We start from the raw sequence: 13,632 nt of genomic DNA, 5'->3' as shown, positions 1-13,632 counted from the left end.
ACGACGAGCTCTCGCGCGAGAAATATGCAAATCCAATCGGACCGGACCCGCGCGGTCCGCCTCTCGCAAAGCGGTTTACCGAAATGAGTATTTTTCTATTCCGCGTCCGCGCCTTGATTCTCGAACGCGGCGTTTCCGCGCGCGTTTCCGTACACGGCCCACCTCGATTATACGATCCCGTTAATTAACGAATTAATTGCTCGCTCGTGGCGAACGTGTGGCGATTCCTCCACGCGGTAGACGCTAACTTACAAACGTCAATCTTTTAGACTCTCGACGATAATTTCTGATATAAAAGCTCACGTAATAAATATATATAAATAAACGCGTTGTTTAGACATTAACTAACAATAAGACATACCCTCTTTCGATTCTTTAGAGTGAAATTTTACTCTAAAGAGTGAAAATTGAGTCAGTCTTGAAAAAGAGTGACTCAATTTTTAATCCTGAAGGCCCGATTTTTCATCATCTGATTATAACTTGTGGTTTAGCTAACCTCTCTTAGCTTAAACATAAAAAATTGTATTTTTCTAAGCTATGATTAATTACTGAACTAATAGTTTTATAGTGTGCGCGTGTGTGTGTAATAACTGTAAAAGTTACAGAATCGTCAATTTTATAATAGTTTTAATACTTTAGCCAAATTATGCAGATATTTGTAATTTTAGGTGGGTCCTGGCGAGGCACTTCAAATTTTCGGCACTTTACTAAAGAACCACCTTAACGATAGCTAAAAAAAATATCATTTTTACATTATCATTAGGTTAAGCCTAACCACAGGTTAATCAGAAAATGAAAAGTCACACTTATGAGTGAGATTCACTCTAAACATTTCAGAGAATATATATTTTAATAATTTAGATAATATTTTAATTAATTTTAAAGAAACATGTCTAATGGTTTCAAAAATTATGTTATTAATCACACACACAAGTGCGTGTGTTCCTCGTTAATTTCTTAAATTACGTGGATAACGTCACTCTTAAATGCGATACGTTACTTTTAAAGTTACACGCCGATTTAGCGATCTATAATGTTTTCCCTTTCTTCCACAGTCGCTCTTGAAGACGGCCGACCAGCTAAAGATCAAGGGCCTGTGCGAGGTGCCGGAGAACAGGGACGGTCCGCCACCCGTGAGTCTGAGCTCGCCGCCGAGAGAGTCCGGCACCCCGAGGTTGAACTATACGAAGCTGAAGAAGCACCATCAGAGATACAAGAGACCCAGAATCGAGCGGCCCACATTCGAGTCGCGTCCTACCGATCCGAGACACTACGATCGCTACAAAGAAGAAGAGGCTAACGATTACAGCCGTGACAACAAAGAGGTAATTTCATCGAGCTAACAGACACACTCTTTAAATCTGAATCAGTGGATAATCGTTGATATCCTAAATATGCCATTTAGCACATCAGTGAATTCACAGTGAAATTCGACTAAAAAATCAATAAAAAACTTAAAATTCCTAACCTAGTCTCTAAAAACATTTAGAATAAATCTTACTCTAAAGAGTAAAATTTCACTCTTAAAGATTGAAAACTGAGTCACTCTTTTTCAAGGTTAGCTCAATCTTCATTCTTTAGAGTGAGAATTCATTCTCAAAAATTTAGAGAGTAGCTAACCTTACTTTTGTTTGTAAATTCAATCTGTATGATGTTGGAATTCACATGCAAATCGATACTGAAATTATATTATGCCCAAACTTCTTTTCTTTTTCGATTGAATTTCACTATGAATTTTACTTTTTCAGGTGAATTTCACCACTTCTTATTGAAATTTAGAGAGTAACCAAGTTTTTCAATCCTCTGCAGCTACCGTGGCAGTACTCAAATTATCAAGGCTTAATTCTAAATAATGTTTTATGAACATCGCAAAGAATGTTTGGCGTTTATAATTATTCCTCCGTCGTAACCATGTGAAATTTTGCACCTTATGTCAACAATCTGGATCTTTGTGCTTTAGTGCAGATTTTTATCAGTTGTTTTAAACTGTACAAAAATCTGAAAAAATTCTTGCACGCTTGCGAAAGCTTCAACAATGAATTTTTTTAAGTCAAGTTGTATATACTTTTACAAATTTAAATTTATCTAACAAATAGATCACAAAGTATTAACTATGCCTTTAAAGTCCAACTTGATCGGCGAAGGATTATTTATATATGATAGCAATTCTAAGATTTTTAGGAAATTTTCTTAAGTTAATTACGTAACTAGACGTCATTTATTAGATTAATCCGTTAACGCAGAGCGTCATTTGATATTTAATTCTTGATAGAAACTCTTATGTGAGCTCAATAAACATTTTTTTTAATTGTAAATTATACTAATTATAAGAAATACGTTTATATTATATATGAAAGAATTATCGCAGTAGGTAGTCTATTTGAATTTAACAGTAGTAGAAAATTGATCTTGCAACGCGTTGAAAAGACGAAGTGAGGCATAGGTACAAACGCAATGGTTCTCCCGTGTTGGCGGGCGCACGGTTCGATCTCGTCAGGGTCGACGCTAAATTCGTACCGGATATTCCACAGAACCATCGGGACTGGCAGGCTGAAGATGAAGAGTGCACGGAGACAGCAACAGCAGCAGTAGCATTGGAAACTTGCCAACGTAATAATAATAACAATAACAACAACAACGGTAACGGCACGAGTAACAATAGTAAGTAGATCAATCGAGATTTTTGCCCCACACCTGGATATATGTCGGACTTTATTTCTTTTTCTTTGTCTATTTTTCATGAAACGTAAATTTTGTAGAGCCTTTTTATTTTGATGAAAATTGTAGTATTAATTTTCAATTCTATTCGTTTATTACAATTTTATTAAATAATATGTATCATATACATACATACATATATATATATATATATATATATATAGACACTATGTGTGTCAACACACACATTATACGTTTTAAAATAATATATCTCATATAATATGTGCATTGCATTTTGCGTTTCAGTAAATAAATAACTTATGGTCAAAATTAAAAAAAAAAGACAAGAAGACACTTGCGTCGCGATTATTCGGAGGTTTCCAGGTGTGGGGCGATTTACTGTTTTCAAGATCGATTTGGATGGATCCCTTTCACGTCGAATAAAAAGGTGACATGTTCTGTCACACAGGGCTAGGGCATTATGGCCACCATCCGGATCCCGGAGAGGTCGATTTGCCCCCCGAGACTCAACCCACCCCACCCAGCGCCACCCTGGTCGGCACTACCATCACCCACTTGAGGGATCCGGATCATCATTCTACAGGTATAAAATTTTACGTTTCTCAAATACCGTTTCGTACCTCGAAAATAGCGGTTCTCGACGATGATTGCCACAATTGTACATGAAAATAAAACGAAATAAAATAATCGTTTTTAATCCTTGTAAATTCATAGGGATTCTTTTTTTAAATCGATTTTTGCTAATGAACAGTACAAAATGAAACTGGACCAGATATAGTTACGAAACTAAGCGGACTTGGTTGCGAAAAGATATCATGAGATGCTTCTTCGTTATGAAAGAGATAATAAACGAGAGAATGATATGCATATTTTAAAAAGTATAAAGGACCCTTTTTTTAGCACGCAAATGCAGTAAAAATATAATTTCCAAGATGATAACAATTTACAATACAATTTCAAGAGGATAACGTTTAGTAAACATATGTGCAGGTCAATCGAGAAATTTTTTTGGTAAAGAATAAAAAGATTATAAAAGTAATTTGTTTAATTGTGTCAATTTTACTGCACTAACAAGTTGGCCTTTTAACGCGTTCCATACCACATGGATCACCAATGACCCACGCTTGACTTTCCACTCAGACCGTTTGATGTTTCGACTATAAAAAAAACGTAATTATAGAATGATTGTTTATCATACGTGGATTCATAATTATGATACATGATGCAATCTGGTACATTAGACTCATAATATATGATGCAGTACATGGTGTACATTAGATCATCTTTTTACAATAATTTTTGTAATTTTTTAAATTATTATGAAATACATGTTATTTAACAAACGTAGCAAACAAAATATCGTGGGTCATCAACGTGATAGTCAAACTTATTCGCTGGCATGAAACGTGTTAAATTAAAAATATTTCTCCGCAAGATTTCTTATTAGCTTTGCGCGACTTAGAACGTACGTCACTTTCGCGAAGGCTATATATTATACTTCAATGACCAAATATATTCAATTTTAATAGTATAGATGATCATCGTGTCTTGTTTGACCTATCGCGTGATAGGAGTTTCCCGTTTACTCGGTCCATTCAACGTCGTACATTTCCCTCGGACGTGAGGGCGCGGCGAGGGGTAGAACACTACCGGGTTGAAAGTACAGCCGGTCATTAGGCGGACAGGGAATCAAAATAATTGGCCTAATCACGCTTAACTGGTCGCGATTAGATTTGCGTTGCTCGGTCCGTAGCAGCAGCCCACGCAACCTCATTTAGCGTCCTTCCGCGTCCAGTTTCGCCTTCGACAGCGCTCGCTTATCGATCCTCAGGTACCATCGAGGCTTACCGAGTAACTTTCGTGAGTCCCACGGCGAAGATATACGTATACTGTCGCGAAAGTTGTTGCCGAGTTTCCTCGGTGCAAAGCGCCAACAGCAGAGTCGTGTCATGCCTGTTTCCCGCGATCTGTTCGCAGAGATTCAGAATTGCGACAGCGTCAAGATCAAGTTCGAAACGCTGCACACGATGGACTCCTCGGACACGATCGACATAGATAGCCACATGTCGGATCGGGCGAGCGTAAGCTCGAAAAATGCCGCCGACAGCGACAACATGATGATGATAACACCGGAGCTATTGGGACTGATGCCATCGGGAAGCTCCGGTCAGTCAGACTCGGGTGAGAATAACTCTAGGGGGCACAGCGGACAGTCCAGCTCGCACCATCACGGTTCGAAGTCGTGGACGCAGGAGGATATGGACGCGGCTTTAGAAGCGCTAAGGAATCACAACATGAGCTTGACAAAAGCTTCGGGTAAGAAGAAAGATATATTCCGAATTATTTATATATATATATGTGTGTGTGTGTGTGTGTGTGTGTGTGTGTGTGTAGAGCTAAAATTTCTGTGAGTAATGGTCGTTGACTATTGATTGCATTAGCCAATGTAATTTAACGTGTATAATTACATGCATAATGACTTGTGTAAAGCTAAAAAGATTACATAAGTGCGGAAATCTAATTTAAAAAATTTAGCTCATAGTAATGAATGATATCATACATGAAATAAAATTAAATGTGAAATTTTATTAATATTTCAGCAACATTCGGTATTCCCTCAACGACACTATGGCAACGAGCGCATCGATTGGGCATCGACACACCGAAAAAAGACGGCCCCACGAAATCCTGGAGCGACGAGAGTTTGAACAATGCCTTAGAAGCGTTGCGTACCGGTTCCATTTCGGCTAACAAGGCGTCCAAAGCATATGGCATACCTTCTAGCACGTTGTATAAGATCGCCAGGAGGGAAGGTATCAGATTAGCCGCACCGTTCAACGCGAGTCCCACTACATGGACACCCTCCGATCTGGATCGCGCTTTAGAAGCAATAAGATCTGGTCAGACGTCCGTACAGAGAGCGTCAACGGAATTCGGTATACCTACGGGGACTCTTTACGGAAGATGCAAGCGGGAAGGAATCGAGCTTAGTAGAAGCAATCCTACGCCATGGAGCGAAGATGCTATGACTGAAGCTCTCGAGGCCGTCAGGTATCAATAAATGACTCTTCTCTACCTTGACTCTACCTTGACGTTCAATAAAATCGTATTACAGATAGATCGATATACTTCACTGATTCAACATGAGAAAACATTAATAATTAGTGTGGATTAAATTAAATTTATTTCGTATATTTTATTTATTGTATACCTATATCTTGAAAATTTAAAATATTTGCAAAAGATTCTAATTTCTTTGTAAAATTTTAGTTTTATAGAGCACAGTGTATAAATCTTTATTTATTATATACACCTTGGAAGTTTAAGATATTTGTAAAAGATTTTTAATTCTTTTGTCAAGTTTCGATTTTTTATTGAACACAGAATGAATGGAACTTGTATGACTGATGCAAATTTCTAATACAAAATAAATATTTACATTACTCCTGAATTTACTGTTACAGATTAGGACACATGAGCATAAATCAAGCGGCAATCCATTATAATCTGCCGTATTCGTCACTATACGGACGCTTCAAGAGGGGCAAATACGAGGAACCCGTCGTCGGTGATATCTCGCAGGATGGTACCAGTCCACATTTCCATCAGAGCCCTAACCAGAATCACTCATCCGCCCTTCCAGATCAAATGCCTTATCCGGGCAGTTGAAACTTACCTCTTTACTAGAGTATTAAGTTAACTTGCTCCGAACTTTTCGATTCGCGGCAGCTCCTCAAACAACTCTTTAAGCAAACACGCGCGGGCGGCATTCTGAGAGATTAGATACCGATCGGAAAGAGAATGTCATTACGAAAACACACATCTATGATAGCGAAGAACGAAGATTTACCCGCAGTATTAAAAATGGATCGCCGTAAACAAGCATGTGTGTACATTGTATGATTTTTTTATCGTCGGAACAAGAAACGTAGATTATACTAATTTATAAGAGTTATTTATAAAAAGAGCACACTGTACAGAGACCGAGGGGGGTGCCCCAACGAAAACTACTTTTAGCACGTAAGTCACCTATGAAGTGTTAGATGAGGATATTGCAATGGATGACAGTATGTATTCTTGTTAAGCGAAGTCATACAAAAAAAGTAATGCCATTCGTCAATTGACAGTAGGAGATTATAGCATTGATTTTCCGAAGACTTTTTAAATTCCAATCTCGCGTTTTCCATCATTACTAAATGTTACATTAGATTTCACAAATGAATTCTCAAGTTTTTTTTCTCCCTCCCCTTTTAATGATTTCGCATAATGAGGATACATTCGTGAGCATGTGTCGATAGGGATGAGAGCGTATATATTATTTAGTACTATCCACAAAATTTGAATACGTAATGAGAAAAGCGACATTTGTTATAATATGCGAATGGCTGAAACGAAATGATATAAGAACAAAATTTATTGCAATTTAAAGGACATACGATTCTATTTTCTTGATGAGTTGTGTCTCCATGTTTTATTTCACACGAAATTAGCAAGCGCATTTTATTTATTTATGTTGAGCAAAGTTAATTAAAGCGCGTCAGTAGTTTGAAAACAGAAACAACTCGTGTCTATTCGTACAACAGCATTTTGGCTACTGTAGTTCGACGGTATTGTGACATGAAGAGTTTCATGAGAACTTATGCGCTAATAATTTAAAACATAATGGACTGATAATGATTAAGGTCTTTAATTTTTGTGTTATCAAGTTTTCCGTTTCATTTGTTCTATTAACGAAAGAGGGATAAAAAAAGAGATGAGTTTTCCATGATGGATAAGATGGTAAATATTTACGGAATAGATAGATACGGCTTTTAACAGTTTCTTAGAAAAATTTAAGATTCCCTCAGCTCAACTGCCACTTATATAAATATGTTACACACATTATTAATTTATCATGTTCACATTAATTACATTACATAAAAATATACATATAGATATATACTACTTATAAATATATAAATATATATATATGTACAGTTTATATATATTTTAAATTAAAAAGTAATGCAATCAAAAAAGCGTTCGATTCATATAAGTCTAAGATTCCTTTTTTTTTCTTTTTCTACTAGATAGACAAATCACTTCTTTATAACTCCTAGATTCGGTTTTTCATTATCTGGTTTGTGATTAGATTTGAATCTGATAATAAAAATTGTATTTTTTTTAAGCTATAATTATTCACTGATTTTATAAGTTTAGTTTTAAAAGTTTATCAATACAAAATCATTTAGTGATTAACGATAGTTAGAAAAATACAATTTTTTTTACATTATCATCGGGTTAAGTGTAACTACAAGTTAATCAGAAAATGAAAACTACGTTTTAAAGATTTGATTCAATAACTGTGAGAATAAAAATATTTAATAATAGTTTGCTAAAGATTACATGTTCATTATAAAATAATGTTACACAATTTTGGGTACTGAGTACATTATTTCAAAATAAATGCGTTTTATGTTAAATCAGAAAATATCAATTTAAAAAATTCCAATTACCTCAGTTGTATCAGCAAAGTATTTTCGTATAACTCATTATTTTTTTTTATAACTGAGTTTGCTCTTGGAGCGTCTTGTTACAAACAAATATTTCCATCGTGTACCTTCCGGGTAAGACCATCGCATAATGCACTTGTCCTTAAGCTGAGTTGAAAATCCTGGACGGTTAGGCAGTAAGTAAGCAGCGTTTCTAATGAATACAGGATCTTCAAAGTATCCGTGCTGATGACTAGAGTACTCTATCTTAATATCCGTGAATTCACTTAAGCAAATAAAATTCCATATTTGGAGATGTTGAATCATCTCACCCAAGCCAACTCCACCAGCATGCCCCCACACTGGTACTATAAATAAAATAAATTCGCATTTCGTTTCGCTGAGCAAAAGATCACTCTAAATGATGAAAATCTAAGAACATGATTATCACAAATTTACTTGAATGCTTTTTTGCCATAAAGTATACAGCTAAGGCTTCATTAACTCCACCGAGTCTGCCTACATTAATGTTCCAAAAATCGATTCCGCCAAATTTTAAGAATTGCTTGAATAGGACGCGATTTGCGCACGTTTCGCCGCAACTCACTTGCACTGGGTACTTCAACTCTTTTAGTGCAGCTTGTATCGCAATGTGTCCCAGGACATCGTCGGGAGATGTCGGTTCTTCTATGCAATAGGGACGCGATTCATTGAAACCTTTCACGGAAGATATTGCTTCTTGCTTGTCCCAACATTGATTCGCGTCCACTATCAATATCTTGTCACTACGCTTGCCTACCACATTTCGTATGAGTTTACACTTCTTCGAGCTCACGGGGATGGTCGGGCCTACACATGTTTTATACTCCTTAAATTCTAGTTTCTTAAATTTTTTGCAAGCACTTCTAAGTTTTTGATTGTCGAAAGACCATCCGATGTCGGCCGTATACGCTGGATGTCCTTTACTTTCTAATATCTTCTTCCTTTCCTCTTTACGCGACTGGTCTTTCTTAAGCATTTCTATCGCCTCCTCCTCGGTTACCACATCTCTACTATAATAAAAAAAAATATGTAAGAAATTTCAAATATTTAATATAACAATTTAATATAAAATATTAATATTCGAATGTGTGTGTGTGTGTGTGTGTGTGTGTGCGTGTGTGTGATTTTTAAATACAATTGTGGCATAAACAACGCCACATGACAGGTTTTAGTTTACATATATCTAAAATCCACAGTGGAAACGAGTTGTTCGGGTGTCATATCCATCAGCAACTTCCAGACGGGTTTATCCTCAATACGTGCCCATAGATCCCACAAAGCGTTCACGATAGCTGCTGTAGCTAAGTGTACCACACCGCATTCCACTCCTAGCTAAAATATATAAATCATACCTTGAGTCATTATATATTAATTAATATAATTGATAGACACATGATTTGTTTTATTATATATACATTACCCATCGAAGTTCCACGTCAGTTGTCAACTGTCTCCAAAATGATGCAAAATTTGAATAGATTTCTGTGGTCGTTCGTTTCTTTACGAATTTGAACAGAAGCTTGCATGTTTGCACCACTATAAAATTTATGATCAATATAATGGAAACGAGAGAGAGAGAGAGAGAGAGAGAGAGAGAGAGAGAGAGAGAGAGAGAGAGAGAGAGAGAGAAGTTAATACGTACCAAATTCATTTCCTCTTCCCAAAGTGGCTGTAATGCCGTATCCTTTATATTTCGTGTTAGTATGGATTATTACATATGTGCAGGAGTGATTGGGATTCATATGCTGTTAAAAGTCGGTTATGTTAAACACAAGCTTCTCGATAATTCGAAAATAAAAAACAACGTAAATATTTTATTATGAAAATTAATGTATTGCAATGCGTACCAATGAGTCATTTCCAACCTTCCACATTGATGTTGGAAATCTTACATCGTACACTTTAATGTCAACGATTTCCGCCTCTATCATCTTTCTATATCGCTCAGCAACACGATATTCACAAACTGACGGTAATGATAATGTTTCTGACTAAATAATGTTCTCCAGAAACGACCTCTTTCAAAATATACGTACATATACATATAAAGAGATTTTCTCTATAGCGTGAAATAAATATTTATGTTTACCTATGAGAGGACTCGAATCAAGAATTAGTTACCAATTACGTTAAAATCGATCTTACAGATTATTCAAACATTTATAAAACATTCTTGCTTTAAATTTTTTGTGTATTATTATTTTTTGGTGCTTTCTATAAATATCTATAAATATACAAGGATAATTTTCATACAGAATTTTCTCGATACTAAATGTATATTTAACGTATATAATTTGATTTATAGTTTATTATATAACTATTTATGATTCTAAAATGCTAATTTTCGATTAGAATTTCAGAATCGCTACACAGCAAGTCATTTTGTCAGGCTCATCCTCTATAAATTACCAATATTATCGTCATTGTTTTTAGACTTATTGTTGTAATGCTTACAATTAGTTTGGTTTATAGGCCATATCAATTCAAATTCGTATGCGATATACTTGAATCATTTCTTCGCAATTACATCTATTAATACCTTCATTAAAAGTTATAAATGTTACACATAATTAATACTCGAAGCCATTTACGCGATATGCGTAATACGATATAATGGTATTATAAAAAATTGCAACATCGTCATCAAATTATTTACTATAAAAAGTAACGTTAATAACTAACGATTTTTTGAATGATTAATCCTCGTGAACTGACGTGGGTCTTGCAAGAAATAGTCAAATTTCAGGTAGGTATATCATTGCAATAGATATTGCTACATAAAAAAAATATCAGAGTTTAAAAACATTTAAAATACAAATTAAAGATGTAACATAATAAAAAATTGTTTTTCCGATATTTTACAACTAATTTAATTTATCAGAAAAAATGTGGCACTGCGGTAAATGATCTACAGACGTGGATGCGTGAAAAACAGCGATTCGACGTATTTGCCAACCCTGCGCTAACTAATTAAACCTTAAGGTTGTGCTAAAATTAGAAAAGTCACTTTGAAAAGTAATTTGTCGCATTACGCGTTACTTACTGAAAAAAATAATAAGTTACAAGTAACGAGTAAAAAGTAACGCGTTACAAATTAGAAGTTATTTTTTTCAATAGCCAATGACTTTTTCAATCCATTACAAGAAACGATTGACTTATTTCTAACTCTGATGTCAGCATTACCATCATAAAAAGTTCACAATATCATTATCAAATCGTTATTACAATTACAAGGTAACGCATTACTTGCCAACCCTGGTTATTAGGAATATATCAAAATAGGAAGTTGAAGACGCTGCAGGCGTTCATTTTCTCCTATTTCTTTCAAGATATTTACTAACAGACGATAATCTAGAATTGAGAATACAGGCGTATATGCGTCTTTCTAGACCTTCGACAAATCGCCAAGTTATACGAGAAACATGTTAAACGAGGAAGTTATCGGAATAATCAGCAACAATCGGGAATAATCCCTCCTACACACGCGCCGGATATAAACAAGTGCCATATGCACCAGTTCGTTAGTGGGGGTTAACAAGCGTGGTTGTCATGGAAATCAGGTGCGCTACCGCGCACCGATTGGATGGTGCGGTTCTGGTGGGGAATCAGAAGCACGTGTCAGTAACAGAGAGTATTCCGACAACCTCTTTGCTGAACATGTTCCCCACATAAATTTGCAATTTTTCGAGGGTCTAGAAAGACACGTGCATGTATTTTCAATCTTTAGTTATCGTCTATCGGTAAATATTTCCTGAGAGACAGGACCGAGTTAAGCAGTACATCTCCGTAACCTCCTGTCCGAATATGTACTTCTGATAACTTCAACGATTTTTCAACTGCTGAACTGCTCCGACTGCTCGTAAAATACACGGAGCGCTAGACTGGCTGGTTGTACATACTGCGTACACAGTGTACAGTCAGAGAGAAACTCGGGAGAGGACATGAGGATTTTTTTCCTCATTTTTTGTAACAGCAAATTTAACTGCTCCCGCGCGCACTACTGTCCTCTGAAGAAGTGAATGTTTCAATATTTCAAGCATAATTATCAAAACATAATTTAACCAATTTTTTCTTATAATACGCGTCTACATAAAAATGGAATTACGAAGTTATGTTTTTTAATGCAAATTTTTAGCACATTTTTAAAAAACATAATTACTATTATGTAAATATATTCCAAAATATATTTCAAATTAAAAATATAATTTAGATTAATGTAATTCGAACATTAAAATTATTTTAATTATATTACAATATCTTATCATTCGCTCGTCTTTGGCCGTTAATTATTATACATAATTCTCTTTTTGTGTTTTTAATAACGAGTATGATATTATTGATCACATATATTAAAAATATAAAATGGATTCCGGAAACTTATTTAAAAGTTATTTAAATAAAAAATAAGTCAAAAGTATGTAGTTATTTAAAATAATAAATGCTAAATAACTCTTTTTATATTTTTTATTTAAAAAATGTTTAACTTGAGAACTTTAAATAACTTTATTTAATCTTTAGTACACACTTTAGTTTTGGGTACCTTTACTATACACGTTGGATCATTCGTGTTCTGGATTAATTTTCATCACTTTTACAAGTGTATAAAAATTATTGAACGATTTTTACGTATATTTTCACATAATCTTTAGAAAGTATATTTGTAAAGTTGTATTTATAACAAATTGTATAATATGCTTCTTATGATAATAAATCAGGTTCTCCTGATGAAAGTAAATCACTGAAATCGCTGAAATAAATCTATCAAATTAATAGAGATTTCAACAATTTCAGCGATTTATTTCCAACAGGAGCACCGAAAAAAATGGATATTGCTGTGTAGTTTACATCCACTTCTTCAGAGGGCAGTAGTGCGCGGGGGGAGTGAGGGAAGCATTTTTGCGATTATTCTAGAGCAGATATTTGGGCTTCCAGGATAAGTTGTCATTAGATATCGTTGAATTGATTATCATCGAAATTAATTAAATCTCAATGGCTCAAACGCAGCAACTGTCAAATTGTATCTTCTGTAAAATTATTAGGAACGAGGAATCTGGTGAAAAAATTTACGAGGTACTAGACCAACCTCCAAATTATTTGTATTTGACAGATAAAACTTGACACTTGCATATAAATGTATCTAATATATAAATATGCGAGTGTATATAACGTGTATAAACATATATTCTTGTTATTAGGATGAGAATGTCACATGCATTAAAGACATTAATCCAGTGTCTACACATCATTATTTGATAATACCGAATAAACATATACGCAATGCAAAAACACTTCAACCTGAAGATTCTGAACTTTGTAAGTATCATAGACTTATCTTTCTTAATGTATTTAAGTTGACTTTTATTAAATAATTATGTAAATTGGCAATATTGATTTGGTACATCTTTGTTTAGTACCATTTAGTACACTGTTGATCAAATAT

The 13,632-nt window shown here is 34.8% G+C and overlaps 3 protein-coding genes across 5 annotated transcripts in view; 2 read left to right on the top strand and 1 right to left on the bottom strand.

The window, feature by feature from the left end:
- Psq (pipsqueak) overlaps nt 1–6,495 on the top strand; it is a 57,111-nt gene extending 50,616 nt beyond the window's left edge. For all 3 annotated transcript variants that reach the window (XM_018507971.1, XM_018507970.1, XM_018507973.1), the window contains 6 exons: nt 1,056–1,325; nt 2,532–2,661; nt 3,107–3,262; nt 4,657–4,995; nt 5,280–5,730; nt 6,144–6,495. In XM_018507971.1, the coding sequence (XP_018363473.1) occupies nt 1,056–1,325; nt 2,532–2,661; nt 3,107–3,262; nt 4,657–4,995; nt 5,280–5,730; nt 6,144–6,348 (1,551 nt within the window). In that variant the 3' untranslated portion in view covers nt 6,349–6,495. The remainder of the gene's footprint in view (nt 1–1,055; nt 1,326–2,531; nt 2,662–3,106; nt 3,263–4,656; nt 4,996–5,279; nt 5,731–6,143) is intronic.
- A 1,715-nt stretch (nt 6,496–8,210) lies between these two features.
- Nucleotides 8,211–10,123, bottom strand: LOC108761397 (mitochondrial enolase superfamily member 1). The gene is made up of 6 exons (XM_018507897.1): nt 10,040–10,123; nt 9,835–9,937; nt 9,613–9,728; nt 9,370–9,524; nt 8,610–9,202; nt 8,211–8,518 (listed from the first exon to the last, which is right to left on the bottom strand). The coding sequence occupies exons 1-6, from the start codon at nt 10,121–10,123 to the stop codon at nt 8,211–8,213; spliced, it is 1,359 nt and encodes a 452-aa protein (XP_018363399.1).
- A 2,955-nt stretch (nt 10,124–13,078) lies between these two features.
- LOC108761395 (histidine triad nucleotide-binding protein 3) overlaps nt 13,079–13,632 on the top strand; it is a 1,219-nt gene continuing 665 nt past the window's right edge. The window contains exons 1-2 of the mRNA XM_018507895.1: nt 13,079–13,262; nt 13,388–13,505. Of these exons, the coding sequence (XP_018363397.1) occupies nt 13,182–13,262; nt 13,388–13,505 (199 nt within the window). The 5' untranslated portion in view covers nt 13,079–13,181. The remainder of the gene's footprint in view (nt 13,263–13,387; nt 13,506–13,632) is intronic.

The sequence above is a fragment of the Trachymyrmex cornetzi genome, unplaced genomic scaffold (assembly GCF_001594075.2).
Source record: "Trachymyrmex cornetzi isolate Tcor2-1 unplaced genomic scaffold, Tcor1.1 scaffold248, whole genome shotgun sequence".
NCBI classification, from domain to species: Eukaryota; Metazoa; Arthropoda; class Insecta; order Hymenoptera; family Formicidae; genus Trachymyrmex; species Trachymyrmex cornetzi.
Note: the sequence above shows the minus strand (reverse complement) of the source record. Positions and strands in the feature narration are given on the sequence as shown.